At 45.4% G+C, this 25,533-nt stretch overlaps 1 protein-coding gene across 5 annotated transcripts in view; it reads left to right on the forward strand.

The window, feature by feature from the left end:
- Positions 1–25,533, forward strand: part of ctnnd2a (catenin (cadherin-associated protein), delta 2a) — a 726,237-nt gene that overhangs the window by 679,335 nt on the left and 21,369 nt on the right. For all 5 annotated transcript variants that reach the window (XM_062021144.1, XM_062021148.1, XM_062021145.1 and 2 more), the window contains exon 21: positions 4,046–4,130. In XM_062021144.1, the coding sequence (XP_061877128.1) occupies positions 4,046–4,130 (85 nt within the window). The remainder of the gene's footprint in view (positions 1–4,045; positions 4,131–25,533) is intronic.

Below are 25,533 nucleotides of genomic sequence, written 5' to 3' on the forward strand. Positions count from 1 at the left end.
CCACTTTGCGCTTGTGTTCGGGAAGCCGATATGGCCGAGACCGCACCGTAACCCCCGGGCTGGTCTCAATATGATGTTGGATGAGATCCGTGCGCCCGGGCCGCGAGGAGAACACATCCGAGTAGCGCCGCTGTAACTCAGCAACCTCCGCTCTCTGCGCCAATGTGAGCTGGTCATCACAGGACAACTGAGGGGCCGGGCCAGAGCGCGGGATCTCCGGCCCCAACTCCTCCTCCTCCTTCACCACTGTCACCATGGAAACAGGCTCCGCCTCTTTCCATGCCTTCAGCAGGTTCAGATGATAGATCTGAGTGTCTCCGCGTCGGTCCGAGCGCCGAACCTCGTAATCGACATCACCCACTTGCCGTGTGACCTCAAAGGGTCCCTGCCACTTTGCAAGTAATTTGGAGCTTGAGGTTGGAAGCAACACAAGTACTTTTTCTCCCGGTGTGAATTTGCGTAGTTGGGCCCCCCTGTTATACGTGCGCCGCTGACGCTCTTGGGCACGGAGCAAATTCTCACGTGACAAGTGCCCCACCTTGTGGAGTTTTGCTCGCATGTCCATGACGTACTGAATTTCATTTTTGCTGGAGCTTGGACCCTCCTCCCAGCTTTCTTTAATGACGTCCAGCACTCCGCGAGGCCTCCGGCCGTACAATAACTCGAACGGTTCAAAACCAACTGAGGCCTGAGGTACTTCCCGCATCGCAAACATTAGGGGGTCCAACCATTTATCCCAATTCTGTTTGTCCTCGTGCATAAATTTACGGATCATGGTTTTCAGCGTTTTATTTAATCTCTCCACCAGCCCATCCGTTTGCGGATGGTACACGCTGGTGCGGATCGCTTTAATTCCCAGTAACCCGTAAAGTTCCTTTATCGTGCGCGACATAAAGGACGTGCCCTGGTCAGGGATTCCAACACGGGAGATGACCTGAAACAGCGATTGCGCAACACTCTTGGCCGAGATAGAGCGCAAGGGCACTGCTTCGGGATAACGCGTTGCGTAATCCACCAGGACTAACACAAAGCGGTATCCCCGTGTGCTCGGGTGAAATGGTCCGATGAGGTCCATCCCAATTCTCTCGAACGGGACCTGCATGAGCGGTAATGGGCGCAAGGGCGCCTTTGGGGTGGCAGCTGGGTTCACCAGCTGGCAGTCCGGGCAAGCAGCGCACCAACGGCGCACATCTGCCCGGAGGCCTGGCCAATAGAAACGGACCATGACCCGATTAAGTGTTTTATCATACCCTAAATGGCCAGACCTGGGATTAAAATGCGCTGCCTGGAAAACCATTTCCCGGTGGCGTTTTGGCACCAACAACTGGGTGCGTTCCTCCCCGGTTTGAGTGTCACGGCTCACTCGGTATAATCTATCCCGAATAATTGAAAAATGGGGGAATCCTCGCGCTTTCCCCGGGCGCACCAGCTGACCGTCAATGTAATCCACCTGGTCCCAGGCCTCGCGCAAGGTTTCATCACGGGACTGCTCGAGGGGAAAGTCCTCAGTAGGTTGCCACCGGGGGGGCGGGGGGGCCTCCCGCGAAGCCCCCATCGGTTCCCGCTCGGCAGTACCCGATGAAGCCGCGTCGCCGCTGAAAACCGCGCGGATAGCCCCCTCACCGACTGCCCGTGAACGCACCCCCATACATTGTGTCACCAAATGGTTAAATCCCGGCCAATTTGTCCCTAAAATTACGGGGTGCGTAAGGTGCGCGCTTACGGCAACCTTGACTTTATGCTTTTGTCCCTCATATAAAATTTGCACTGGCACAATAGGGTACTCGTGCACATCCCCATGAATACACCTAATTTTCACCCGTGTCGCCCGCTTCAACGCCCCAGGTCGAACCAGGTTTTGGTGGACCATGGACTGTTTTCAGCCCGAATCCACCATTTCCCGATATGTACCCCCTTGTACCCTTACCGGGACACAGTACGTCTCCCCCAGATCGGGGGCATGTGCTAGAGGCCCGACAACCCGCATCACCTGCCACACCTACATCATGGAGCACTCCCGGCGCACGTGCCCGGGATGTCCGCACCTCCAGCACACCGGCCCTGGTGTTTGAGGTGCAATCTGCGAGGGAAGCCCTCTCCCCGCAGCGCCGGTATCCTGGAATGCACAAATTGTAGAGTTATTATCACCCCATGTCCCCCCCCCCCCCCTTGTCGTGTGTCTCTGGGTGCGTGTGGGTGTGTGTTCTTTTTTTATGTCCATGTGGGGAACCTGTTCGCTGGCTCCGGGTGGCTCAGGCTGGCGTGGTCGTCGCTGCGGAGGTTCCCCCTCCAATCCCCCCCATCGCGGGGCGAGTCGCCGGCGGGGTCCTGGGGTGGACCCCTCGGCCTTCTTGGTTGCCATCTCCCGCTGGACCGCCAGGTGTTCCTCCGCCAGTTTCACAGCAGATTTGACGTCTGTGGGGCTGTGGTAGCGTACCCACGCGGATGTCCTGGCCGGGATGGCCTCCACGAATCGCTCCAGCACGATTGCCTCCAGCATTTTTGGATCCAGCCTGTTGGGCTGGAGCCAATGGGTTGCTGCGTCTCGTAGCTGGAACGCCAGCACGAAGGGCCGGTCCCCTGGCCCCAACATCATGGCCCGGAACTTCCGGCGATGGTCTTCAGGGCTGCTGCCGACCCGGTCCAGTATTGCGCAGCGCAAATTTGCATACTGCATGCGGGCGGTCGCCGGGAGACTCACCGCCGCCCGCTGCGCCTCCCCCACCAGGAGCGGCAGCAGCTTCGCGCCCCATTCCTCCTCCGGCCACCTGCACGATGTTGCCGTGGCCTCGAAGACATCGAGGAATGTCTGGGGGTCCTCCCCCTCCACCATGCGCTTCATGGAGGACATTCCTCCCGCCGCCTCTGCTCTGTCCATCAGTGCCTGCAGCACCTGTGTCTGCTGCCGGCTTGCCGTTGACACCTCGGCAAGTACTTGACCCAGCGCCTCCAGCGGGGATGTTGTCGACATCTCTGTGGTCCGCCTTGTTGGGTGCCACTGTGACGCGACCTCTGTATCGGGTTCTTCTGGAACCACAGGAAAGGGAACAACACTCTGCTGCAGCGGGTTACAATCGTTTTAATGATCTTGCACAACCGTGTCTGGTGGCTTTTCAGCTCCTCGCCTCTGCTTTTCAGCACCGCTCTCGTGGTGTCGCTCTCGTGGTGTCGCTCTCGTGCTCTCCAGCCCACACCCCCCCTCATGGTCTCCGACGCTGCTGTCTGCCGCTTCATGGCCGGCCCCTGCACACACCCCTCCCGCAGGGAACGCGTGCACCACGCCACTCTCCACAATTACATTACGATATCACGTACAAATATGCATGAAAACACTCTTACACACATCACACTTGTGACGGTTTAGTGCGTATGAATAGTTTAATTATATTGTCAAACTTACAAAAGTTGCTCGAAGTGATTAATGAAGAACCCATACGAGTAAGAACACTATGGACGGTTATACTTCCAGTTCAATGCATGAAACAGGGAGAACATTTTCAACCCACAGCAGCTGCAGTGAGCGAACTTGTCCAAAAGATGGCGCAATAACGCAATAAACAATAACACACCTTTTCAGTGTCTCTGTCGGTGTTATATGAAAATTATTAGTTGAATACAAAACATTAGGGCCGTTAGCGAAAAAAAAACATAAACTAACTGCACCGTTTTATAGGCCGCAGGGTACAAAACGGGGGGGGGGGGGGGGGGGGGGGGGGTAGCGGTTTATAGTCCAGAATGTACGGTACACAAATTTTCTTTTGAGGGGGGCACTTTAGTAGATCAGGCTCCATGTGTTCCAGCACCCTAAAACCCTTGATGTTTGTTGAAAATGGGCCAAAGAGTGTCAAGATGCATACCACCAGAAGAGAGAAAGTTAGGGACTTCTTAACTCTGATGGGAGCCCATCTTCAGTGGAAAAGAGCAAAGGCCCTCTTGCGCATGAAGACGCGTTGACGTCCATATCTTAGCAAGGAAGTCAGAATAACATTTTAATATCAGAAGAATGGTGAAGTGGAGATGTAACGTATTCTCTCTCTCCTCTCAGACACTCAGCCAAGGTGGTGAAGGCAGCCTCTCAGGTTCTCAGCAGCATGTGGCAATACAGAGACCTGCGCTCCCTCTACAAGAAGGTAAGAATATACCACCAATGCTGCATTAATGCATACTTCATTTATATCCTCATGCACACATTAATCAGCCAGTGCTGTTCTACATCAGAGATTTTTTTAAGACAGCAGGTCCTTGGTTTTTACTTTAGTATGATTTGGTTTCAGGCAAAAATGTCTTGGCTTTAGTATGATAAACACACGTTAGTGGCTTTTTATAATTGACTATGGCTGCAAAATAACCCAGACTTGCACCAATGTTCTAGCATACATTAATAGCTTAGTCAAAGTCAACAAGAAGAGCCTATAAAGTCTGTGTTTCCAGGGTGTCACTAAACGCACCACACTAGTACGGTAAGTCTAGCCAAACAATCTATGGACATTTGTCTCTTAACAGCTGTCCTCAGTAGTTTTGTGAACTACAAATGTATTGGATTTGCGTTATTTCCTATGGGACAATGGTTATGGTATTAGTTTATTAGGAACATGCATACAGTTACAATGTGGTGCATCACATACTGTATTTACAGCTCTACATGTCTGAAAAGGAGTAGAGCTTATTTGATCTTACCTCTTGTCTGTTTTATAGCAATTACGTACTTACACATTTGTTCACTTCCTGTACTCAGTCTGTAAATAAGTACAAATGTTCGGTTGTCCTATGATCCGGACCCTTTGCAACAAGTCCATAGCAAAAACCAAGGTACCACTGTATTTTACCTGTGTGAAGTTGACCCCTCTACCTTGACCAAATCTCTACAAACATTTGTGCTGGTTTGTTCTGCAAGAATTTTAATTTGTGCCGTTAAGGTTTATAAGTGATTCTAAAATACATTTTCTGACGAGTGATGTCATCTAGCCCCCTGACCATGTCCAAATCACCCAAAACCTGTCACATTTGTTTATGCTACATTTGTGCTTGTTTGCGTTGCAAAATGTTTTTGTCTAACTATTATAGTTTTTAAGTTATATATATATATATATTTTTTCAATATATATAACCCGCCCCCGCACCTTGTTAAAACCTTCCCAAAAACTAGTATAGTTTTTAAGTTATTGTTTTATGTTTTTTATGGTATTTACATGTCAAAATATCCCCAAACCAGTCCCAATCGTTTGCGCTACTATGTGCTGGTTTTTGCTGCAAAAAGGTTTAGTCTAACTCTTATAGTTTTTGAGTTGTTAACATGTTATGGTTTTTATGGTGTTTAAGTGTTATTATTGATGACCAACCTTCCAACCTTGTCCCTTTCCCCCTAAACGTGTCCAAACCGTTTGTGCTATATTTGTGCTGGTTTGTGCTGCAACAATTTTCAGTCTAACTCTTAATGTTTTTAGGTTATTAAGTTAATAACTAAAAAACTATAATAGTTAGACCAAGATTTTTTGCAGCACAAACCAACACAAATTCAGGTCTGTATTTTGTATATCTAATAGAGCAATGCATTTTTTCATATGTACAGGACAGTGATTCAATCTTGTTGTTGCGCTCTCGGGGGCCTGCTTGTCCAGCGGGGGATCGGCGCCTCAGGTTACTGCAGCCGGGCTGCGTGTCTGGGGCCCCTGGGTCCCACCGTCCACCCCTTCTGGATGCCCGTCTTGGTTGGAGCCTGCTGGGTATAGTCCCCGCGGCTATCGTGGCAGCTCAGTGCGCTGCAGAATATTTTGTGATTTCCTTTTTAAAATTTTTTTTATTTCACTCAGAGGGAGGAGCCGCCAGGGCAGTTGCTGGATGTTCCCTCTCCATCGTTTGGGTCCCTGCAGGTGGGGTGGGTGGTTCCCGTGGCCCCGTGCTGGGTGGTCGTGGGGCGCCCTGGGGCGATCACCTCATGCTCTTTTTAGGGGGTTGGGCTCGTGGGGTCCCGGTTGCTGGTGGGGCGGGGGCGGTCTTCCCATCCGGCTTCGGGGAGTCTCTGGGCCCCTCGGGGTGGGGCATCCAATCTTTCTGCCCGTGAGGGGTGTGGTCTCTCTCTGGCTTGTGGGCTGGCTGTCCCCTGCGCCTTGTCCTCTGCTGGGCACGTCTGTCTATGGCCTGCCGTAGGCCCGGCTCTGGGGTTCCTGTCACTGGCTGCTGTGCCCCTAGGGGAAACTGGGTAAAACACGGCACACTGACAAAGATTAACCTATTGTTACTATCACAATCTACAAGGTTAATACAGTTCGCTTTTCTTTATTCCCCTTCCTGTATCTGCTTTCTTTTGTAAGTCAAGTTTGTCTGTGTAGAAGTCGCTTCCTAGCGGTCCCACTGATAGACACTTCACAGGATCCAAGCTTGCAGGTTTTAACAAAGTTTTAATTCTCATATGTTTTATCAACTGTTTCTTTCTACCAGAACGTGACTTTTCAGCCACGTCCGTACCTCTCTCACCCTTTGCTCCCGGCCGCTTACTGTTAAAGACAACAGATGATTAGATTAACACGTACCACCTTATTTAATCACCTGCCAGCTGTGTCTCACCGTCAGCACATGCCACGCTTCCGTCTGATGGTGCTCTGTCTTCAGTACCATGGACAGAGGCGGTGACCTTTGCTCCTGCAGGCGCGCTGATCACACTCTTTCTCCACATACCTCCACCGCCAGACTTAGGCCGGGACATCGTCCGGCCGCGCCTACTCCCCCCGCCCCGCATGAGAGCGGGAGAGGAAGTTCGCCACGGCCATCTGCGCCCCCGGCCTATGGATCACTCTGAAATGGTAGGGTTGTAAAGCGTGATACCAACGGGTGATCCGCACGTTGGCATCTTTCATGCGGTGGAGCCACTGGAGGGGTTTGTGGTCCGAGCAGAGGCTGAACAGGCGTCCCGGCAGGTAGTACCGAAGGGCACCGACCGCCCACCGGATGACGAGGCACTCCCTCTTCACCGTGCTATATCGGCTTTCCCGTTCTGACAATTTCCTGCTGATGTACAGGACGGTGGTCGTTGCCCTCCTTCTGCTGGGATAAAACAGCTCCCGCCTGCAAACAAAATGGGAGGGAAAAATCAGGCATTTGCAGTACCTGCTCCTCGCAAAGTGCTTTCCTCACCTTCTCGAATGCCTGCTGGCACTGCTCCGTCCACTGGACCAGATCTGGAGCACCTTTTCGGGTGAGGTCAGTTAGTGGGCTGGTCAGGTCCGCAAACTGGGGGACGAACCTCCGGTAGTAGCCCACCAGCCCCAAAAACTGCCCAACCTCCTTTTTCATCTTCGGGGTTGGTCAGGCCGCAACTGCTGCGGTTTTGTCTATCTGAGGCCGCACCTGACCTTCCCCAAGTGGTACCCCAGATACTGTACCTCCCTCCGGCCAACTGCGCACTTCGCCGGGTTGGCGGTGAGCCCCACCCGCCTCAGGGACTCGAGTACCACCCCCACTCTCTGCATATGCTCCGCCCAGTTGTTCCCCTGGATGATGACATCATCCAGATAGGCGGTAGCATATGCCGTGTGGGGCTGCAGTACCCGGTCCATAAGTCTCTGAAATGTGGCGGGTGCACCGAACAAGCCGAAAGGAAGGGTCACAAATTGATATAAACCTTCTGGAGTGGAGAATGCCGTTTTTTTCCTTAGACTCTGGAGACAAGGGAATCTGCCAGTAGCCCTTAGTCAAATCCAGTGTCGTGAAAAAACAAGCAGTGCCCAACCAGTCCAGGAGCTCGTCGAACCGGGGCATTGGGTAGGCGTCAAAACGTGACACATCATTTACCTTGCGGTAGTCCACACAGAACCACACAGACCCATCTTTCTTCCCTACCAGAACTATGGGGCTACACCATGCAGTGTGACTCTTCTATTACTCCCAATTCCAGCATGGCTTTTAATCCCTCCCGAACTACTTTGCGCTTGTGTTAGGGTAGCCTATAGGGCCGAGACCTCACCGTCACGCCTGGGCTGGTCTCTATGTGATGCTGGGTGAGGTTCGTGCGGCCTGGCAGGGGGAGAACACGTCACGAAAATGCTACTGCAAATTGGCCACATCTGCTTTCTGTGACGGCGTAAGATGATTATCACAGCGGAGAGGGAAAGGCCGGGGGGAAGGGGGGGACCTCCGGACCCAGCTCCTCGCTCTCCGCTATCGCCGTCACCATGGAGACAGGCTCCGCCTCCCTCCAACCTTTTAGTAGGTTGAGGTGGTATATTTGGGTTGCCCCGCCCCGGTCAGACCGCCTGACCTCGTAATCCACGTCACCTACTCGTCGTGTGACCACAAAGGGTCCTTGCCACTTGGCGAGTAATTTGGAGCTGGATGTTGGGAGTAATACAAGTACTTTCTCTCCCAGTGAAAATTGTCTGAGTTGCGTCCCCTTGTTATACAGGCGCTGCTGACGTTCTTGGGCTTCGAGCAAATTCTCACGTGACAAGTGCCCCAATGTGTGGAGTTTTGCTCTCAAGTCCATGACATATTGAATTTAGTTTTTACTGGGGCTTGGACTTTCCTCCCAGCTTTCTTTAACTATGTCCAACACCCCGCGCGGCTTCCTGCCGAACAACAGTTCAAATGGGTAAAACCCCGTGGAGGCCTGAGGAACCTCCCACACTGTAAATAACAGGGGATCCAACCATTTATGCGAATTTGGTTTGTCCTCGTGTACGAACTTCCGGATCATGGATTTCAAGGTTCTATTCAGCCGCTCTACCAGCCCATCAGTCTGTGGGTGGTAAACGCTGGTCCAAATGGATTTGATCCCCAATAATGCGTACAGCTCCTTTAACGTGCGTGACATAAAGGACGTGCCCTGGTCAGTCAGATTCTCTTTCGGGTTTCCAACTCGGGAGATAACTTGAAACAGTGCCTGCGCTACATTCTTTGCAGAGATGGGGCGCAGCGGTACTGCTTCGGGATAGCGCGTTGCGTTATCCACCAGGACTAGCGCAAAGCGATATCCCTGGGTGCTCGAGTGAAATGATCTGACGAGGTCTATGCCAATTCGCTCAAACGGGAACTCTATGAGTGGTAATGGCCGCAAAGGCGCCTTCGGGGTGGCCGCGGGGTTGACTAGTTGACAGTCCGGGCAAGCCGTGCACCAGCAGCCCACGTCTGCCCGAATGCCTGGCCAATAGAAACGGACCATTATCCGATTGAGTGTTTTATCATACCCCATGTGACCAGCCATCGGGTTAAAATGCGCCACCTGGAAAATCATTTCCCGACGGCTTTTTGGCACCAACAATTGGGTGATTTCCTCCCCTGTCTGAGTGTCACGACTCACTCTGTATTATCTGTCCCTAATCAATGCAAAGTGTCATATGTTTTATCAACTGTTGCTTTCTCCCAGAACGTGACTTTTCAGCCCCGTCCGTACCTCTCCCCCCCCCTTCTGCTCCCGGCCGCTTACTGTTAAAGACAACAGATGATTAGATTAACACGTACCACCTGTGAAATCTAATCACCTACCAGCTGTGTCTCGCCGTCAGCACATGCCACGCCCCCGTCTGATGGTGCTCTGTCTTTAGCACCATGGACAGAGGCGGTGACCTTTGCTCCTGCAGGCGCGCTGATCACATTCTCTCTCCACAGTCTGAGTTGCTGGACAGGACAAAAAAAAAAAAGAAACTGTCTTGCTGTTTCTGCTAGCTGTCAGTCCAACCAATAAGCAAAAACATTGGGTGCCAACCTGTGAGTGTGTGTGCGTGCGTGTGTGTGCTGAGCTGAGGGTTGTGTACACATTGCTGTCAGTCAGTCATAACCAGGACCAAAGTAAAGATGAAAGGCTTCTCTGTTTGACCCCAACATTAGAGAGAGAAAAATCAATAACTCTTTGCTATTTGTGTTTCCAGCCTATTATGTGTGGGCTCTTTTTTTATCACACGCACAAAGGCTGACTTCTCTGTGCCCATTGAGACTGAATGACAGTAATGATGTTGGCTACCAGGAAACTTGTTTTCCATTAATACAGAATCCTATTTGTTCATCACACAACTACACATTTAACACAATGGAGGAGGAATGTGTGTGAGTGCAACACCACACATGGAAAGCAAGTTTTCTCCACCTCCACTTCTGGCTATTTCTTTGCAAATGAAAAATACCTGCACCCACATACACCCTGATTTAAAATAATGACAGTTGTGTTGCTTTCGTTTGTTGTTGATGAATATGCGATTATTTTCCTCCAAGTTTGCCTGCTGCCGTTCAGTGTTCTGAATGTCAGAGCCGCTTTCTGTATTGAAAGTTCCATATTGTTAACTACCTCACTCATTCTAGGAAGGTGTCCTTTACCAATACACAGCTAAAACTACATTTCATTAGGCACACCTCCAAAGATACAAGACAAGACAGCAAACAAGACAATAATACTTCACACGAGAAGACTGTATTAAAAGAATCATTGCCGATCTTCAATGATAACCCCAAGGGGGTTTTTTTTCAACATAATCCATTTTAGTCCAACCTTTAATTTGTTCCAATTTGGAATTCAATCTAATAATTGGAGTAAAGCGGCACCGCTGTTTCTGTTTATAATTATTAGTAGAGATGGATATTTTTTACATTTTAACACATTGGTATAATGGTAAAAAAAAAGGTTTGGGTGCTTGAAATGCCCGAACCGCTACGATATAAATGCAAAACATGCACATTTTTGTTAAAAAAATAAACAAAATAATGCATCTTTATTTTAATGGAATTTTTTAATGGAATGTTTTAACATTCAAATTAAAGTTAAAAAGTTTGAGTTGACATACCAATGATTGTCACACACACACTAGGTGTGGTGAGATTATCCTCTGCATTTGACCCATCACCCTCACCCCCTGGGAGGTGAGGGGAGCAGTGAGCAGCAGCGGTGGCCGCGCCCGGGAATAATTTTTTGGTGATTTAACCCCCAATTCCAACCCTTGATGCTGAGTGCCAAGCAGGGAGGTAATGGGTTCCTTTTTTATAGTCTTTGGTATGACTAGGCCGGGTTTTGAGCTCACGACCTAGGATGGACACTCTAACCACTAGGCCACTGAGCAGCGAAATTGAACAGAATAGTAATTGAAATACTTCAATTATATAAATTAAATGATAACCAGTGATGTAGTTAGTCCCCGGGACCCACAGTTTTAAGTCGCCAATTGAAAAATTGTGTTTCTTTCTATTTCTTATATAATTATTTTTCTTACATTTTTGTGTTAAACTCCTTTGATGGTGCTATGGTATGGTACTGTTAGAATTAACATGTATATTAATTTATGTTCAAAATGTATGTGAAATAAACAAATAAAATCCCCAATTTTCTACTTTTTTTCCCCTTCTTATTTCTTACTGCGTCCTTTCAGATTTTAATGTGTCAGGGACGCGCACCTTTACAAACATCGCTGGATAACTAATTTGTTCAAAAATAAGAACATTTAAAATTAACTGTCACAATTTTTGTAGCAATACAAAACACAGGGAAAATGAAAAAAACGACTTACTTGAGTATGTTGCTAAAAATTTTGGGTTTTGTAATTGCAATCTTGCTCGCCATACTCGTGCATACTGATGCATAATAAGGAAGTGCATACTGTGGTGTTGTTGTGGCTACTGGCTAGCCTAGCACTGCGGGGCTAAAGATGTTATGAGGACTGCTGATGGCGTGTTGAATTCGGTAATACATTTTAAAAAGCGTTTTAGACTCTATGTACGTTTGTGCTTCTGTCGTGGCACAACATGACTTACAAGACGTTACTTGTACAATATCACCGCCATACACTTGCTGCAGGTTGCGGAGTCTGCATTCATTCGAAACAAAAATAAGGCACCGATATTTCTTTTTTCGGTCAGGTTACTACCGTTTACGTTGGCACAGGTGCCATTATGGAAACAGGTTTCGGTGCTCATCCCTAATCGTTAGTTTGTTCTTATTCCCACTAGAAATAATGTAAATCATGTTCATCAGTAACCGACACCCAAAAATATTAACACAAAACACATTTTGGATTGTTTTGCCGTCGTAGCCAATTAAAAACGGCAGGAAGGCTTAAGTCACAAAAACGTGGGATTCTTTTTTGGGCACTCAATTGATGCGCGTGCAACTGGACTAGCTTGTTATGCGTCACAAAAAAGTTTGTGCTAAAACAATTTATACAGGTAACTGTTTATTAATAGTAAAACATACAGTATAATCATCATCATGGGGTATCAGGCCTGTTTGGAGTCATCGATGATCATGGCTCTCCAGTCTTCTGTGTCGGCCGCTCTATGTATGAGTTCTATATTATTGATATTTCCGATAACATTTCTTAGGTTGTTGATATATGTTGTTCATTGTCGACCTGGAGCTTTCTTTTCTACTAGTTTTCCTGTTAACATCAGATTTTTTAAGCTGTCTTTTCTAGTGATATGTCCGAGGAATTTCAGCTGCCTATTACGAATCGTTGCAATTAGAGATCTTCTTGTTTTAGACTTCGCCAATACCTCTTCATCACTTTTTTTTTCAGTCCATGATATGTGGAGTATTTTTCTGAAGAACTACATTTCAGTTGCCTCTAATTTTCTCAGTTTTTGATTGTTTAAAGTCCGGCATTCACAGTAGGACAGACCATACATACGTTTTGAGGACTCTAAGTTTGGTGTCAATTGAGATGTTTCTATTTTTAAATATAAGACTCATTTTGTTAAAGCTGTCTTTTGACATGGCAATCCTTTTTGTTTATCTCTTTTTCACACCTACCATCAGATGTTACTGTGACACCCAGGTATTTGAATTGATCCACTTGTTGTATTTTCTTGTTGGTGCATGTGATGTTACATGCAGGTGGATGTGGTTTCTTGGAAACTGTCATGTGGTTTTGTTGAGGTTTAATGCCAGTCCGTTTGCTTCACTGTGGGCTACTACTGTGCTCAGTTTGTTCTGTATTTTTTCTTCAGAGTCTGCCACTAGGACAGTGTCTGTCATCTGCATATCTGAGATTTTTAACATTAATTCCTCAAATGTTTATACCATCTTGATGATTGATGTTGCGTAAGATCATTTCACTGTAGATTTTAAACAGATCAGGAGATAATACACAACCTTGTGGAACACCCCTTTGAATGGCTTGGAATTGACTGCATTCACCATCTATTCGAACTGCTGTTTTTTATTCCCAGTACAGAGTTCTGATATCCTCAGGTATTTCCCATCAATATCCAGCTCATTCAAGATTTGTAAAAGGTTTATATGTTTCACTTTATCGAATGCTTTGGAATAGTCTATAAAACACAGGTAAATATACGTTTGCACTTCTATTGATCTCTACATTACCATACGGAGTGTAAATATAGTATTTTTGTTGCCCTGGTCTGGGAGAAATCCGAATTGCGTGGCCGAAAGCTCTGGATATATCTTATTCCTTGCTCTTGCCATCTGTACTCTAAGAAGAATGTTGGTGGTATGACTCATAAGGCTTATCAATTTATATTGATCACAGTCTGTGGCTCCTGGTTTCTTTGGCAGAGTAATAAAAATAGATTTTTTCATATCTGTTGGAATTTTCCCGTTGTCATAAATGATTTTAAACAGTTTTGTTAGCTCTGATATTCCAATTTCTTCGAGTGCTTCTATAACTTCAATTGGTATAGAAGATATAGAAAACATATAATATTACTCACAATAAACCAGCTATAACATTTGCAAGTATTTTTTTCTCATGTCTAACTATGGCTGTATACTCACTGGTTTACAACATATCGACGTGTGTGCATGTTTAATGCCAAAAAGAGTATGGATGGGTATTATTTCGAAAGTTTTACACGTACCGACCGAAGTTCATCGGTACTATTGGGGTTACCTTTGTTGCATGTGACGTCATGTCCGGTCGCAGACTTGCACCAAATCAAACACTTGGTCAGGAAATAATCAGTCAAGAACTTTGAGCGCACTCTAGGTAATATTCCAATTTACCATGCCAACAAAGGAAGAAGAATAAGCTCAAAAGCACAGTAAGGCTCCACTTTTCTTAATACACTAGCTTAATGCTAATATACATTTGGTTTTCCATAGACATGCCACCGATTACCCTTCGCGTTTTTACATGGCAATTTCAACACCTCCAAATTTGGTAATGATAACGATAACAAAGATGCACGTTACAATCATATAGCTGGTGTGTAATAAATATGGTACTTCCAGTTTAAAAAACACTTTGGGGGGCTCAGCAAAAGAAAAGACTGGCACATTCAACTTAATGACAAAGACCATTTCCTGGCTAAGACAACACACCATATTCAATACACTACTGCCATCTAATGTGTTGGAATTGCAACTGCATGCAAAATCTACTCTATAATGCAGTACAGTACAATAATTGCAAATGAGACAGAGATGTCTAAGAAAACAAGATGATAACTGGACAGCACAGATCAGTGTTAAATGTTGAATATATATATTTTTTTTTTTAAACAATTAGCATGTATTGCACATGAACACATACAAAAGTACCAACAATTTGTACCTTATCGATTCAAATGTGAAAGGTAGGAAAAATAAACTTTGTTTCTTCCGACTCCTTGTCAGACATGTTAAACAGTGCAAGTGTAAAACATCACTGATTCAAATCTGTACTACTCAGATGGTCAAATAATCTTTAAAGCCATTTGACAATACTTGGATTCCTTAACCCCCGATTCGTGTTGAAGCTTATTTTGTTCGCTTCCAAATTGCTTTTAGGAGCAGATTTAAGTAAGACTTTACTGTTCACTTTCTCCATTGGACCTGGTAACAATAAAATGCAGACTTCTGTTCCCAAATCCAAAATCGGACTTTATCATTTGAGTGCAGAAGCCCGCATTCATTCCTTGCATGCACACACCAGGTCATGGATGTTTGCTGCAGCCAACAATCCCGTTAGCCTACACTCCAATCCAGACATGGATTAGCATACCGTGTAGTCGCAAGGGAGATGCAGCAAAGGAGGATGAAGAGGAGTTGGGAACCGAGTTTAGGTGTCAAAATAAAGGAAAGTGCAGGGTCATTAATGAGTCAACTTTTGAAGTTTCTCCTAATGAGCATTTGTTTTCCAAAATGTCCTCATGAGGACCTGAGTGTATGTTTTGTGTATGTTTATCAGGCGTCGCGACAAATAAGCGTTAATTACTCCCAAATAGCGACGCCACGGGAGCAGTGGATGTCAGTTGTTTTAGGGCCCATAAATAAACAGATACCGCATGAAAATAGCGATGACTTGGAAGATCAGTGGTGCAGCACTCATTAATAAACCAAAGCCAAAATCTGTTTCCAGCAGCACTAGCGCTCGCCTTTTAAGATGAATCATGTATTAAACTCTCCAGAGTGCTTTCAAACTACGCTTTTTACCCCAAGTTTGTTTGGATTCTCTGGCTGGATGTGTCCTCATTCTGGTCGCTACACCACCTCTGGGGGACGCGACAGGTCGGCCATCCATGTCTACAACAAATGTCCAGTATTGCAAAGTCAGCAAAAAAACAAGGTTACAACAACCTCTAGATTGGAGCAGCAGGACTGAACAATCCCACACGCGCACTAAACTAAAAGCGGAATTTCACTCTGCATTTTATTGCTCGCCTCACTCTTTGATAAAATATTTAGCTCGGGCATTTCATCACACATGTTTTCTCTATCTCGCTGTCACACACATGCACACAAATATACTGCAAAATGTACACAAATCCCCCACCAAAAAAAAAAAGCACACATGACTGATGGAGTTCAGGGTCAGACAGATACTCCGCCTGCATGGCAAGTGTGGCAGATTTACAGTATGGTCCAAGCTTGTGTAATTGAGCATGTGGGTGTGTGTTTGTGTGATATGACAGGTCACCGTGTGTGAAGCTCAGTACGTTCCTGCAAAGACTGCTATAGCGTACAGTTTTTATACATTATATCAGCAGTGGGACCCGCAACTCCCATTCAATGTGTCTGAATGAGCTCAAATGAGAGATATCTTTTAGACTTAGACTTAGACCTAGACTTCCTTTTTATTGTCATTCAAATTTGAACTTTACAGTACAGATAAGAACAACATTTCGTTGCATTAGCTCATGGTAGTGCAGGATAAAAAATCAATAAGGTGCAGATATAAATAAATAGATTACTGTACAGATAAATATATTGCACTTTTGCATGTTCATCCACGTTTATGGATGTATGTTTTATTGTCTTTATATTCCAGCCAGTTAATCCATTTTTGGGGGGAATTGAGGGGATTATTATGATGCGTTCAAGAGTCTTGCGGCCTGAAGGAAGAAGCTGTTACAGAACCTGGAGGTTCTGCTACGGCGGAACCTTTTTCTAGAGTCCAGCAGTGAAAACAGTCCTTGGTGGGGGTGGGAGGAGTCTCTGCAGATTTTCTGAGCCCTAGTCAGGCAGCGGCTTTTTGCGATCTCCTGGATAGGAGGAAGAGGAGTCCTGATGATCTTTTCCACCGTCCTCACCACTCTCTGCAGAGACTTCCAGTCTGAGGCACTGCAGGCTCCAGTCCAGACAGAGATGCTGTTGGTCAGCAGGCTCTCTATAGTGCCTCTGTAGAATGTGGTGAGAATGGGGTGAGGGTAGCTTGGCATCCTCATTTGTAGATATACAATAATAAAGTGTCAGAATCAGAAATACTTGATTAATCCCCGAGGGGGGATTAAGATTTCAAGCACAATCCCATTCAAGAGCAGACAAACATTACAGGGATATAGAACAGGATTGCTGACGGGTCTGCCAATTTCCGGCGCCCCTTACAAAAAAGGTTAGAGTCTAAGCCTGGGTCCCTGAAGAGGGGGTCCAGACTGAGGCCAAGGGGAAAAAAACTCATAGCCATAGCACACATAAGCATGTGTGTAAGAGGGAAACATCAAAGAACACAAAGGACATTAAATACATTAAAAGAGCAGAGCTGATGCAACCAGCCATTTCTAAATACAGCTACAAAAGTAAAACAACAACAAACAAACAAAAAACATATTCACAGTGGTGGCCTCTGCGGTGTTGCACGCCATCGTCTGCTGGGGTTGGGGCAGCATGGCCAGAGACAGGAGCCCGCTCAATGACTCTGTTTGTAAGAGCACAGACTCTGTCCGTAGGCTCAGTCTGCACGCATGGGGACTCTCCATGTGCGCACATATACTCTGTTTGCGCACATGCACACTCTGCAAAGGCGCTGTGTTTGTACTATGAACTATGATTAGTATGGGGTTAATGTCAGTATCGGCCAACACTCAAAGCTCCACTGTCGGTGTCGTATTGGAAGTGGAAAAGTGGTATCAGCTTACCCTTATAGTACAGTATTATAAGTATAGTATATATATAAGTAGTTACATATACAAAACAAAAAACCAGTGAAGTTGGCAGGTTGTGTAATTCGTAAATAAAAACAGAATACAATGATTTGCAAATCCTTTTCAATTTATATTCAATTGAACAAAGACAACATTTTTAATGTTCGAACTGAGAAACTTAAATTTTTTTTGCAAATAATCATTAACTTAGAATGTAATGGCAGTAACACATTGCAAAAAAGTTGGCACAGGGTCATTTTTACCACTGTGTTACATGGCCTTTCCTTTGAACAACACTCAGTAAACACAGTTTCCAAAAACAATTTGAAATGTGGACTCATCAGACCACAGAACACTTTTCCACTTTGCATCAGTCCATCTTAGAAGAGCTCGGGCTCGGCGAAGCCGGTGGCGTTTCTGGGTGTTGTTGATAAATGGCTTTGGCTTTGCATAGTAGAGTTTTAACTTGCACTTAAAGATGTAGCGACATTCTGTAGTTACTGACAGTGGTTTTCTTAAGTGTTCCTGAGCCCATGTGGTGATATCCTTTACACACTGATATCAGTTTTTGATGCAGTACCGCCTGAGGGATCCAAGGTCATGGGCATTCAATGTCACGTGCAGGGATTTCTCCAGTTTCTCTGAGCCTTTTGATGATATTACAGACCTTGGATGGTGAAATCCCTAAATTCCATGAATTAGCTCGTTGAGAAATGTTGTTCTTAAACTGTTTGACAATTTGCTCACGCATTTGTACAATATACATAATATGTACATGTAAGTATATTCAAAGATATATATAATCTGAAAATATAAAAGTGGCAGGTCAAAAAAATATTTTGCTTGTTCAAAGTAAACATTATTTCAGGTATTTAACCTTGTAAACAATTAGAGGATGTCTATTAGGATACTTTGTGGTCATCTCAAATCATGCACTTGTTATTGAATGTTATTAGATAGCAAAACGTAACATCAAAAAAAGCTTCTAAAATATTTTTTCATCATTTTTCAATTTGCTCAATTAGATTTAGAACACTACTAAATTCAAATAACCCGATATATATTCTGCTCAATAACCAATCTTTATTCAATCTAATAAACTATTCCATGTGTTGCTTTCTGTGCTTTTTGATGCCCTCGCGGCTCGCTCAATGACCCGATGAAGAATCCGCATCCCCGGGTGGCAGATTGCTCCCATCGCTCACTAACCACATGCATTCATTATTCAATATTTGGCGACCGTATTCATTTGCGCAACATGACACTTTGACAGTGTCCAAATGGCGGGGCGGCGGAGACGTGTACCATCAGGAGGTTACATGGTTTCTAATGAGACGTGTTGGCATGGAGGAAGTGATGGACAAATGGAGGCAATGGGGTCGGATCTGTTCTATTAGTCTTCATTGCTGTGGCGGGAAAGAAGAGTCAATGGAGGACACAGCCTACTTTTTTCGCCATCGTTTTATATCTCCCCGCTCGTTATCACCTTGCCAGCCCCTCCCTTCATCGTTTTCATTACTTCCTGTCATCTTTTGTCTCCCCTCCCTTTTTCTTCTGTCTCATCCCTTCAATCTAACTGCAGCTATTCCGCTTAAATCAGTCACTCCCAACCCTCCCGTGAATGCGCCCACTGCTGAGCTCATGCCCCCCAGACAGCAAAGCAGTGACGGCTCCATTTATATTTTTTAATCATCTACTTGTGCTTTGTATTCAGAAGTAGCCAATTATCTTCATGCTAAATTGAATTGGGTTCTCGCCTTGTGATTGTCGCCAACTGTCATAATCCATTTGATGAAAAAAGTGCTCCAATCAGGGCTGCACCAATACTCACACAGACATAGAGGCTGTGCAGTAATTATACAGGCCATCTTGTTGTGTTAAAATGTCGCTGCCAGTAAAGTAATAACCTCAGGCTTGATGCAAAAGTCGTTATTTGTTGTGGCCAGTTGTGTTTGGGGTTTTTTTTCACCATCAGTGTTCAGGATATTTTCATAATGAAGGAAGTGATTGATGTGTATTATGGATATGTTGGCACTGTTCAAATGAGCAGAAAGGGCACAGATAAATGAAAAGGACAATTGTTTTACTTCAACAAATTGATTGATGTTGTGCAGCTGTTTTTTTTCTCACAGATTTACTCTCTTATTCCATTGGCTGCTTTTCAGTAGTCACACGTATTAAATAATGCTCTGGAATAGGGGTCTTCAAAGTTGAACCTCAAAGAACATATAAATTGATTTACTTAAGAGACAAATAACACATGCTAAACAGCGTGTGCAAACTCTAAATGTGCATGTGGGGGGGTTGCATTTGATCTACTAAGACTCTGTATGCAATTGAAAACTGATGCACACCCCCTTATTTAAATTAGCCTATTTTTCAGACTATAAGCACACTTAAAATCCTTTCATTTTCTCAAAGATCGACAATGCACCTTATAACCTTAAAGGCCTACTGAAATGAAATTTTCTTATTTAAACGGGGATAGCAGGTCCATTCTATGTGTCATACTTGATCATTTTGCGATATTGCCATATTTTTGCTGAAAGGATTTAGTAGAGAACATCGATGATAAAGTTTGCAACTTTTGGTCGCTGATAAAAAAGCCTTGCCTGTACCGGAAGTAGCGTGACGTCACAGGTTGAAGAGCTCCTCACATCTGCACATTGTTTACACCAGCAGCGAGAGCGATTCGGACCGAGAAAGTGACGATTACCCCATTAATTTAAGCGAGGATGAAAGATTTGTGGATGAGGAAAATGAGAATGAAGGATTAGAGTGCAGTGCAGGACGCCAGGGTGTATCTTTTTTCGCTCTAACCGTAATTTAGGTACAAGAGCTCATTGGATTCCACACTTTCTCCTTTTTATATTGTGGATCACGGATTTGTATTTTAAACCACCTCGGATACTATATCCTCTTGAAAATGAGAGTCGAGAACGTGAAATAGACATTCACAGTGACTTTTATCTCCACAACAATACATCGGTGAAGCACTTTAGCTTCGGAGCTAACGTGATAGTATCGTGCTTAACTGCGGATAGAAACAGAAGAGACATGCCCCTGACTGGAAGGATAGACAGAAGATCAACAATACTACTATTACTTCTACTATCAGGAGACACCGAACCAAACCCTGGACCTGTAACCACACGGTTAATGCTGTCCAGCCTGGCGAAGCCTAGCAATGCTGTTGCTAACGACGCCATTGAAGCTAACTTAGCTACGGGACCTCGACAGAGCTATGCTAAAAACGTTAGCTCTCCACCTACGCCAGTCCTCATCTGCTCATCCCGACCCGTGCTCACCTGCGTTCCAGCGATCGACGGCGCGACGAAGGACTTCACCCGATCATCGGTGCGGTCGGCGGCTAGCGTCGGATAGCGCGTCTGCTATCCAAGTGAGTAGTCCTTGTTGTGTTGCTACAGCCAGCCGCTATACACCGATCCCACCTACAACGTTCTTCTTTGCAGCCTCCATTGTTCATTAAACAAATAGCAAAAGATTCACCAACACAGATGTCCAGAATACTGTGGAATTTTTCGATGAAAACAGACGCTGTTTGTATTGGGACACAATGGTGTCCCGATACTTCCGTTCAATCCGTGACGTCACGCGCAAACGTCATCAACCGAGACATTTTCAGCCGGATATTTCCCGGGAAATTTAAAATTGCACTTTATAAGTTAACCCGGCCGTATTGGCATGTGTTGCAATGTTAAGATTTCATCATTGATATATAAACTATCAGACTGCGTGGCCGGTAGTAGTGGGTTTCAGTAGGCCTTTAACTTATAAAAGAAACATGAAAAGTAACTTTTTAGACTTAAGAGTTAATCTTTCATGTTATCAGTTTGAGAACTTTTTTTTTCTCTTTCCCTTTTTCCTTTCTTTTATTGTAACTGGATTTGTGTATTATTATTTTTTACTTTGAACTTTTGAAAAGGACCCCAGGAAGACTAGCCTGCCGTTTGTGCGTCGGCTAATGGGGATCCTCAATAAACAATAAACACTAACCCTGTGCGCTTAATGTACGGGTTAATTCTGGTTGTGCTTACCGACCTCAAAGCAGTTTTTTTTTGGTACATGGTGTAATGATGAGTGTGATCAGTAGATGGCAGTCACACATAAACGATATGTGTATATGTGTGGACTGCAGGCTGACACTTGTTCAATAAATAACAATAGCAAGTACAGGTTAGCAAGCAAGCCCAAAACTTTGATGTTTCATTGAGTATAAAGAACATTACACAAGGCGCTCAAAAATCTTTTAGATTGTTTTAGTACAACTTTGGTAAGCTACGAAGCCGCACCGCTTGATGGATTGTCGGAGCATTACGGCTACCGTAGTCAGACATACTCTGCTTCAACATACTGTGTTATTATGGTGTGTGTGTGTGTGTGTGTGTGTGTGTGTGTGTGTGTGTGTGTGTGTGTGTGTGTGTGTGTGTGTGTGTGTGTGTGTGTGTGTGTATAAGTACCCCAAAATGGCACCTATAGGAGACATATTACCTGGCATTTTGTTTCGACTTATTATCCAAAACCAATTTTCTTTCACCTATTGGTTCCTGCTTGTGTATTTGGGATCTGCATAAGTCCTGAAAATGTGTGCCTATTCGCCATTGTACTTTACTCAGTGTACTTTAATAAAATGTACACAATTTGTTTAAATTATTTTTTATTAAACATTATGCTTTTGCAACATCGCGTGGACATCAGGGGTGGTACCTCTGAATTGGCAGACCGGTGTGGTGGTTCTTCTCTTTAAGAAGGGGAACCGGAGGGTGTGTTCCAACTATCGTGGGATGACACTCCTCAGCCTTCCCGATAAAGTCTATTCAGGTGTACTGGAGAGGAGGCTACGCCGGATGGTCGAACCTCGGATTCAGGAGGAACAGTGTGGTTTTCGTCCTGGTCGTGGAACTCTGGACCAGCTCTATACTCTCGGCAGGGTCCTTGATTTGCCCAACCAGTCTACATGTGCTTTGTGGACTTGGAGAAGGCATTCAACTGTGTCCCCCAGGAAGTGGGGAGTGCTCAGAGTGTATGGGGTATTGAACTGTCTGATTGTGGCGGTCTGCTCCCTGTACGATCAGTGTCAGAGCTTGGTCCGCATTGCCGGCAGTAAGTCGGACCCGTTTCCAGTGAGGGTTGGACTCCGCCAAGGCGCCCTTTGTCACTGATTCTGTTCATAACTTTTATGGACAGAATTTCTAGGCACAGTTGAGGGGCGTTGAGTAGGCTGACCATACGTCCTCTTTTCCCCGGACATGTCCTCTTTTGCGGGTGTGTCCGGGGTGTCCGGGCGGAGTTTTTTAAATGCCTCAAATGTCCGGCATTTTGAGTTATGATTGCATGTATTTTCAATGTAAGTCTTGGGCAGGGATCGGCAACCCCTAACAACTAAATTAAGGGTGTGCCGTGATGGCACTGCATATGTTATCCTTTATTACTTGCACAAACAGCATGCCAGCTCGGCCTCATGTCGTATGAAGCTTTAACATGCACACGTGGGAGACAGCTAGTGTTGTGTCGTTCGCGAACGATTCGTTCGAAAGAACGAATCTTTTGAGTGAACGTACTGAACCGAATCACTTCATGAACTGATTCGTTCCTTTCTCAGTTCAGTTGAGCTCCGCCGCGACCATGCCGGTATGAGTGGAACTGGCGCATTCTGTGACTCACTGAACCCTCGACGTCGGCGAACGACGCAGCCAATGAGAGGGCGGGGGGAGGGACTGAGCGAACGAGTCGTTCACCGCGGATTAACGACATGAATCACTCAGTGAACGTCAACGCTCTCGCTCTCGCTCTCTGCTCTGCTTGCCCCAATGCCGCGAGTGATTCTCCCCCCGTCGCGGGGATATGTTTCATGTCATTGGCATCCGTTCTCCATTCATTCTCCAAGCTAACGGCTAATGTTGACTCAAGCCACATGAAAACAAACACACGTCCCCATTATCTCAACACATAAAGTTAAAGAAAATCCGTGCAGGCTGAGCAGCAGCGACGCGAGGGGGAGGGGCGGAGGGTAACGTGTAGGGCAGGCTGTTTTGAGAAGATTTAAAATAAAAATAATAACTAATGTATGTACACATACATAGGCTATTATTTACACAGTTATTGTAACAAAAATACATTTCTCCTTGGGGATCAATTCTGATTCATATTATTATTATTATTATTATCCATTCTACTGCAACTGTTGTTGTTGTTGTTGTTTAGTAGCTATCATCATCATTATAATAATGCTGATTTGCAATTAAACTGTACTGCTGCTGCAGAAGTGATTCGGTACACGTACTGAACTGGCCACCGTGTGGCGTTGTCAGTCACTGATTCTAGTGATTCGTACTGTCAAAAGAACTGCAGAAGAGATTCGGTACACGTACTGAACTGGCCACCGTGTGGCGTTGTCAGTCACTGATTCTAGTGATTCGTACTGTCAAAAGAACTGCAGAAGAGATTCGGTACACGTACTGAACTGGCCACCGTGTGGCGTTGTCAGTCACTGATTCTAGTGATTCGTACTGTCAAAAGAACTGCAGAAGCGATTCGGTACACGTACTGAACTGGCCACCGTGTGGCGTTGTCAGTCACTGATTCTAGTGATTCGTACTGTCAAAAGAACTGCAGAAGAGATTCGGTACACGTACTGAACTGCGGCCACAGTGTGGCGTTGTCAGTCACTGATTCTAGTGATTCGTACAGTCAAAAGAACTGCCGATCCAATGAAAACAAGCCACATGAAAACAAAATGAGAGTAGACTAGTAGAGGAGACAGAAATAAGGGGGGGCGGGGGGGGGGGGGGTAAAGTGTAAGCAGGCTGTTTTGAGAAGATTTAAAATAAAAATAATAACTAATGTATGTACACATACATAGGCTATTATTTACACAGTTATTGTAACAAAAATAAATTTCTCCTTGGGGATCAATTCTGATTCATATTATTATTATTATTATTATCCCTTCTACTGCAACTGTTGTTGTTGTTAGATTAACGCGAGTCCCTACGCAGTGCGCGAATGTCTGCACTGTACTGTCTGTACTACGCACGCCCCCCCCAATTTTTGTTTTGGGGGGGGGGATTCGGTGAACAAATTTTTTGAACGAATCAATTTAAGGAACTGATTCTAGTGATTCAGTACAGTCAAAAGAACTGCCGATCCCATCACTAGAGACAGCAAGGCATACTTGGTCAACAGCCACACAGCTTACACTGACGGTAGTCGTGTATAACAACTTTAACACTGTTACGTTACAAATATGCGCCACACTGTGAACCCACACCAAAAAAGAATGACAAGCACATTTCTGGAGAACATCCGCAGCGTAACACAACATAAACACAACACAACAAATACCCAGAATCCCATGCAGCCCTAACTCTCTAACCTCAACCGACGCACGGAGGGAGGGAGGGGGGGGGGGGTGATGTGTGGGGGGGGGGTGATGTGTGGGGGGGTTTGGTGCTAGCGGGGCGTGTAGACTGGGAGAGTTAGGGCTGCATGGGATTCTGGGTATTTGTTGTGTTGTGTTTATGTTGTGTTATGGTGCGGAGGTTCTCCAGAAATGTATTTGTCATTCTTTTTTGGTGTGGGTTCACAGTGTGGCGCATATTTGTAACGTAACAGTGTTAAAGTTGTTATTTACAGCCACCGTCAGTGTAAGCTGTGTGGCTGCTGAGCAAGTAAGCTTTGCTGTCATATTCGAGTGCAAGCAGAAGATGCATTCAACATGTGTCCGAGCAGGTAAGCTGTTTAAGCAGGCTGTAGAGGGCGCTAAAGGCAGTGCCATCACGCCCAAATTTCGGGTGTCTCCCGGGGAAAGTGGGAGGATTGGCAACTATGACGCTGTTGAACGCCGTTCATGAAAATCTTGCGGGCCGCACTAACTTTAAACTGTCATATTAAAGTGCGGGCCGGGGCGCGCGTCTTAGACCCATGGTTTAAACATAGCACAAAGCAATAAAAAGCTTTGTATACAGTGTTATTTCATTTTAAATCTCAAAAGAGTTTTGAGGGTCCCATTGTTTTCTTTCATTTGTGAAACTTGTCAAAATGGCTCTTTGAGTGATAAAGGTTGCCGACCCTAGACTCTAGGGTTAAGTTAAGAAGGGGTTAAACAAAACAAGCTGTGAAGGTGCGCACGCAGAAACATTCGTGAGGGAGGGTTAGAGACACAGAGCGAGAGAGCTAGTGAGTGGAGACAGACATGAAAACAAGAAATGCCGAAAAGTAAATGCAACTTCACGGATGATT

The sequence above is a fragment of the Entelurus aequoreus genome, linkage group LG15 (genome assembly GCF_033978785.1).
Source record: "Entelurus aequoreus isolate RoL-2023_Sb linkage group LG15, RoL_Eaeq_v1.1, whole genome shotgun sequence".
Classification (NCBI taxonomy): domain Eukaryota; kingdom Metazoa; phylum Chordata; class Actinopteri; order Syngnathiformes; family Syngnathidae; genus Entelurus; species Entelurus aequoreus.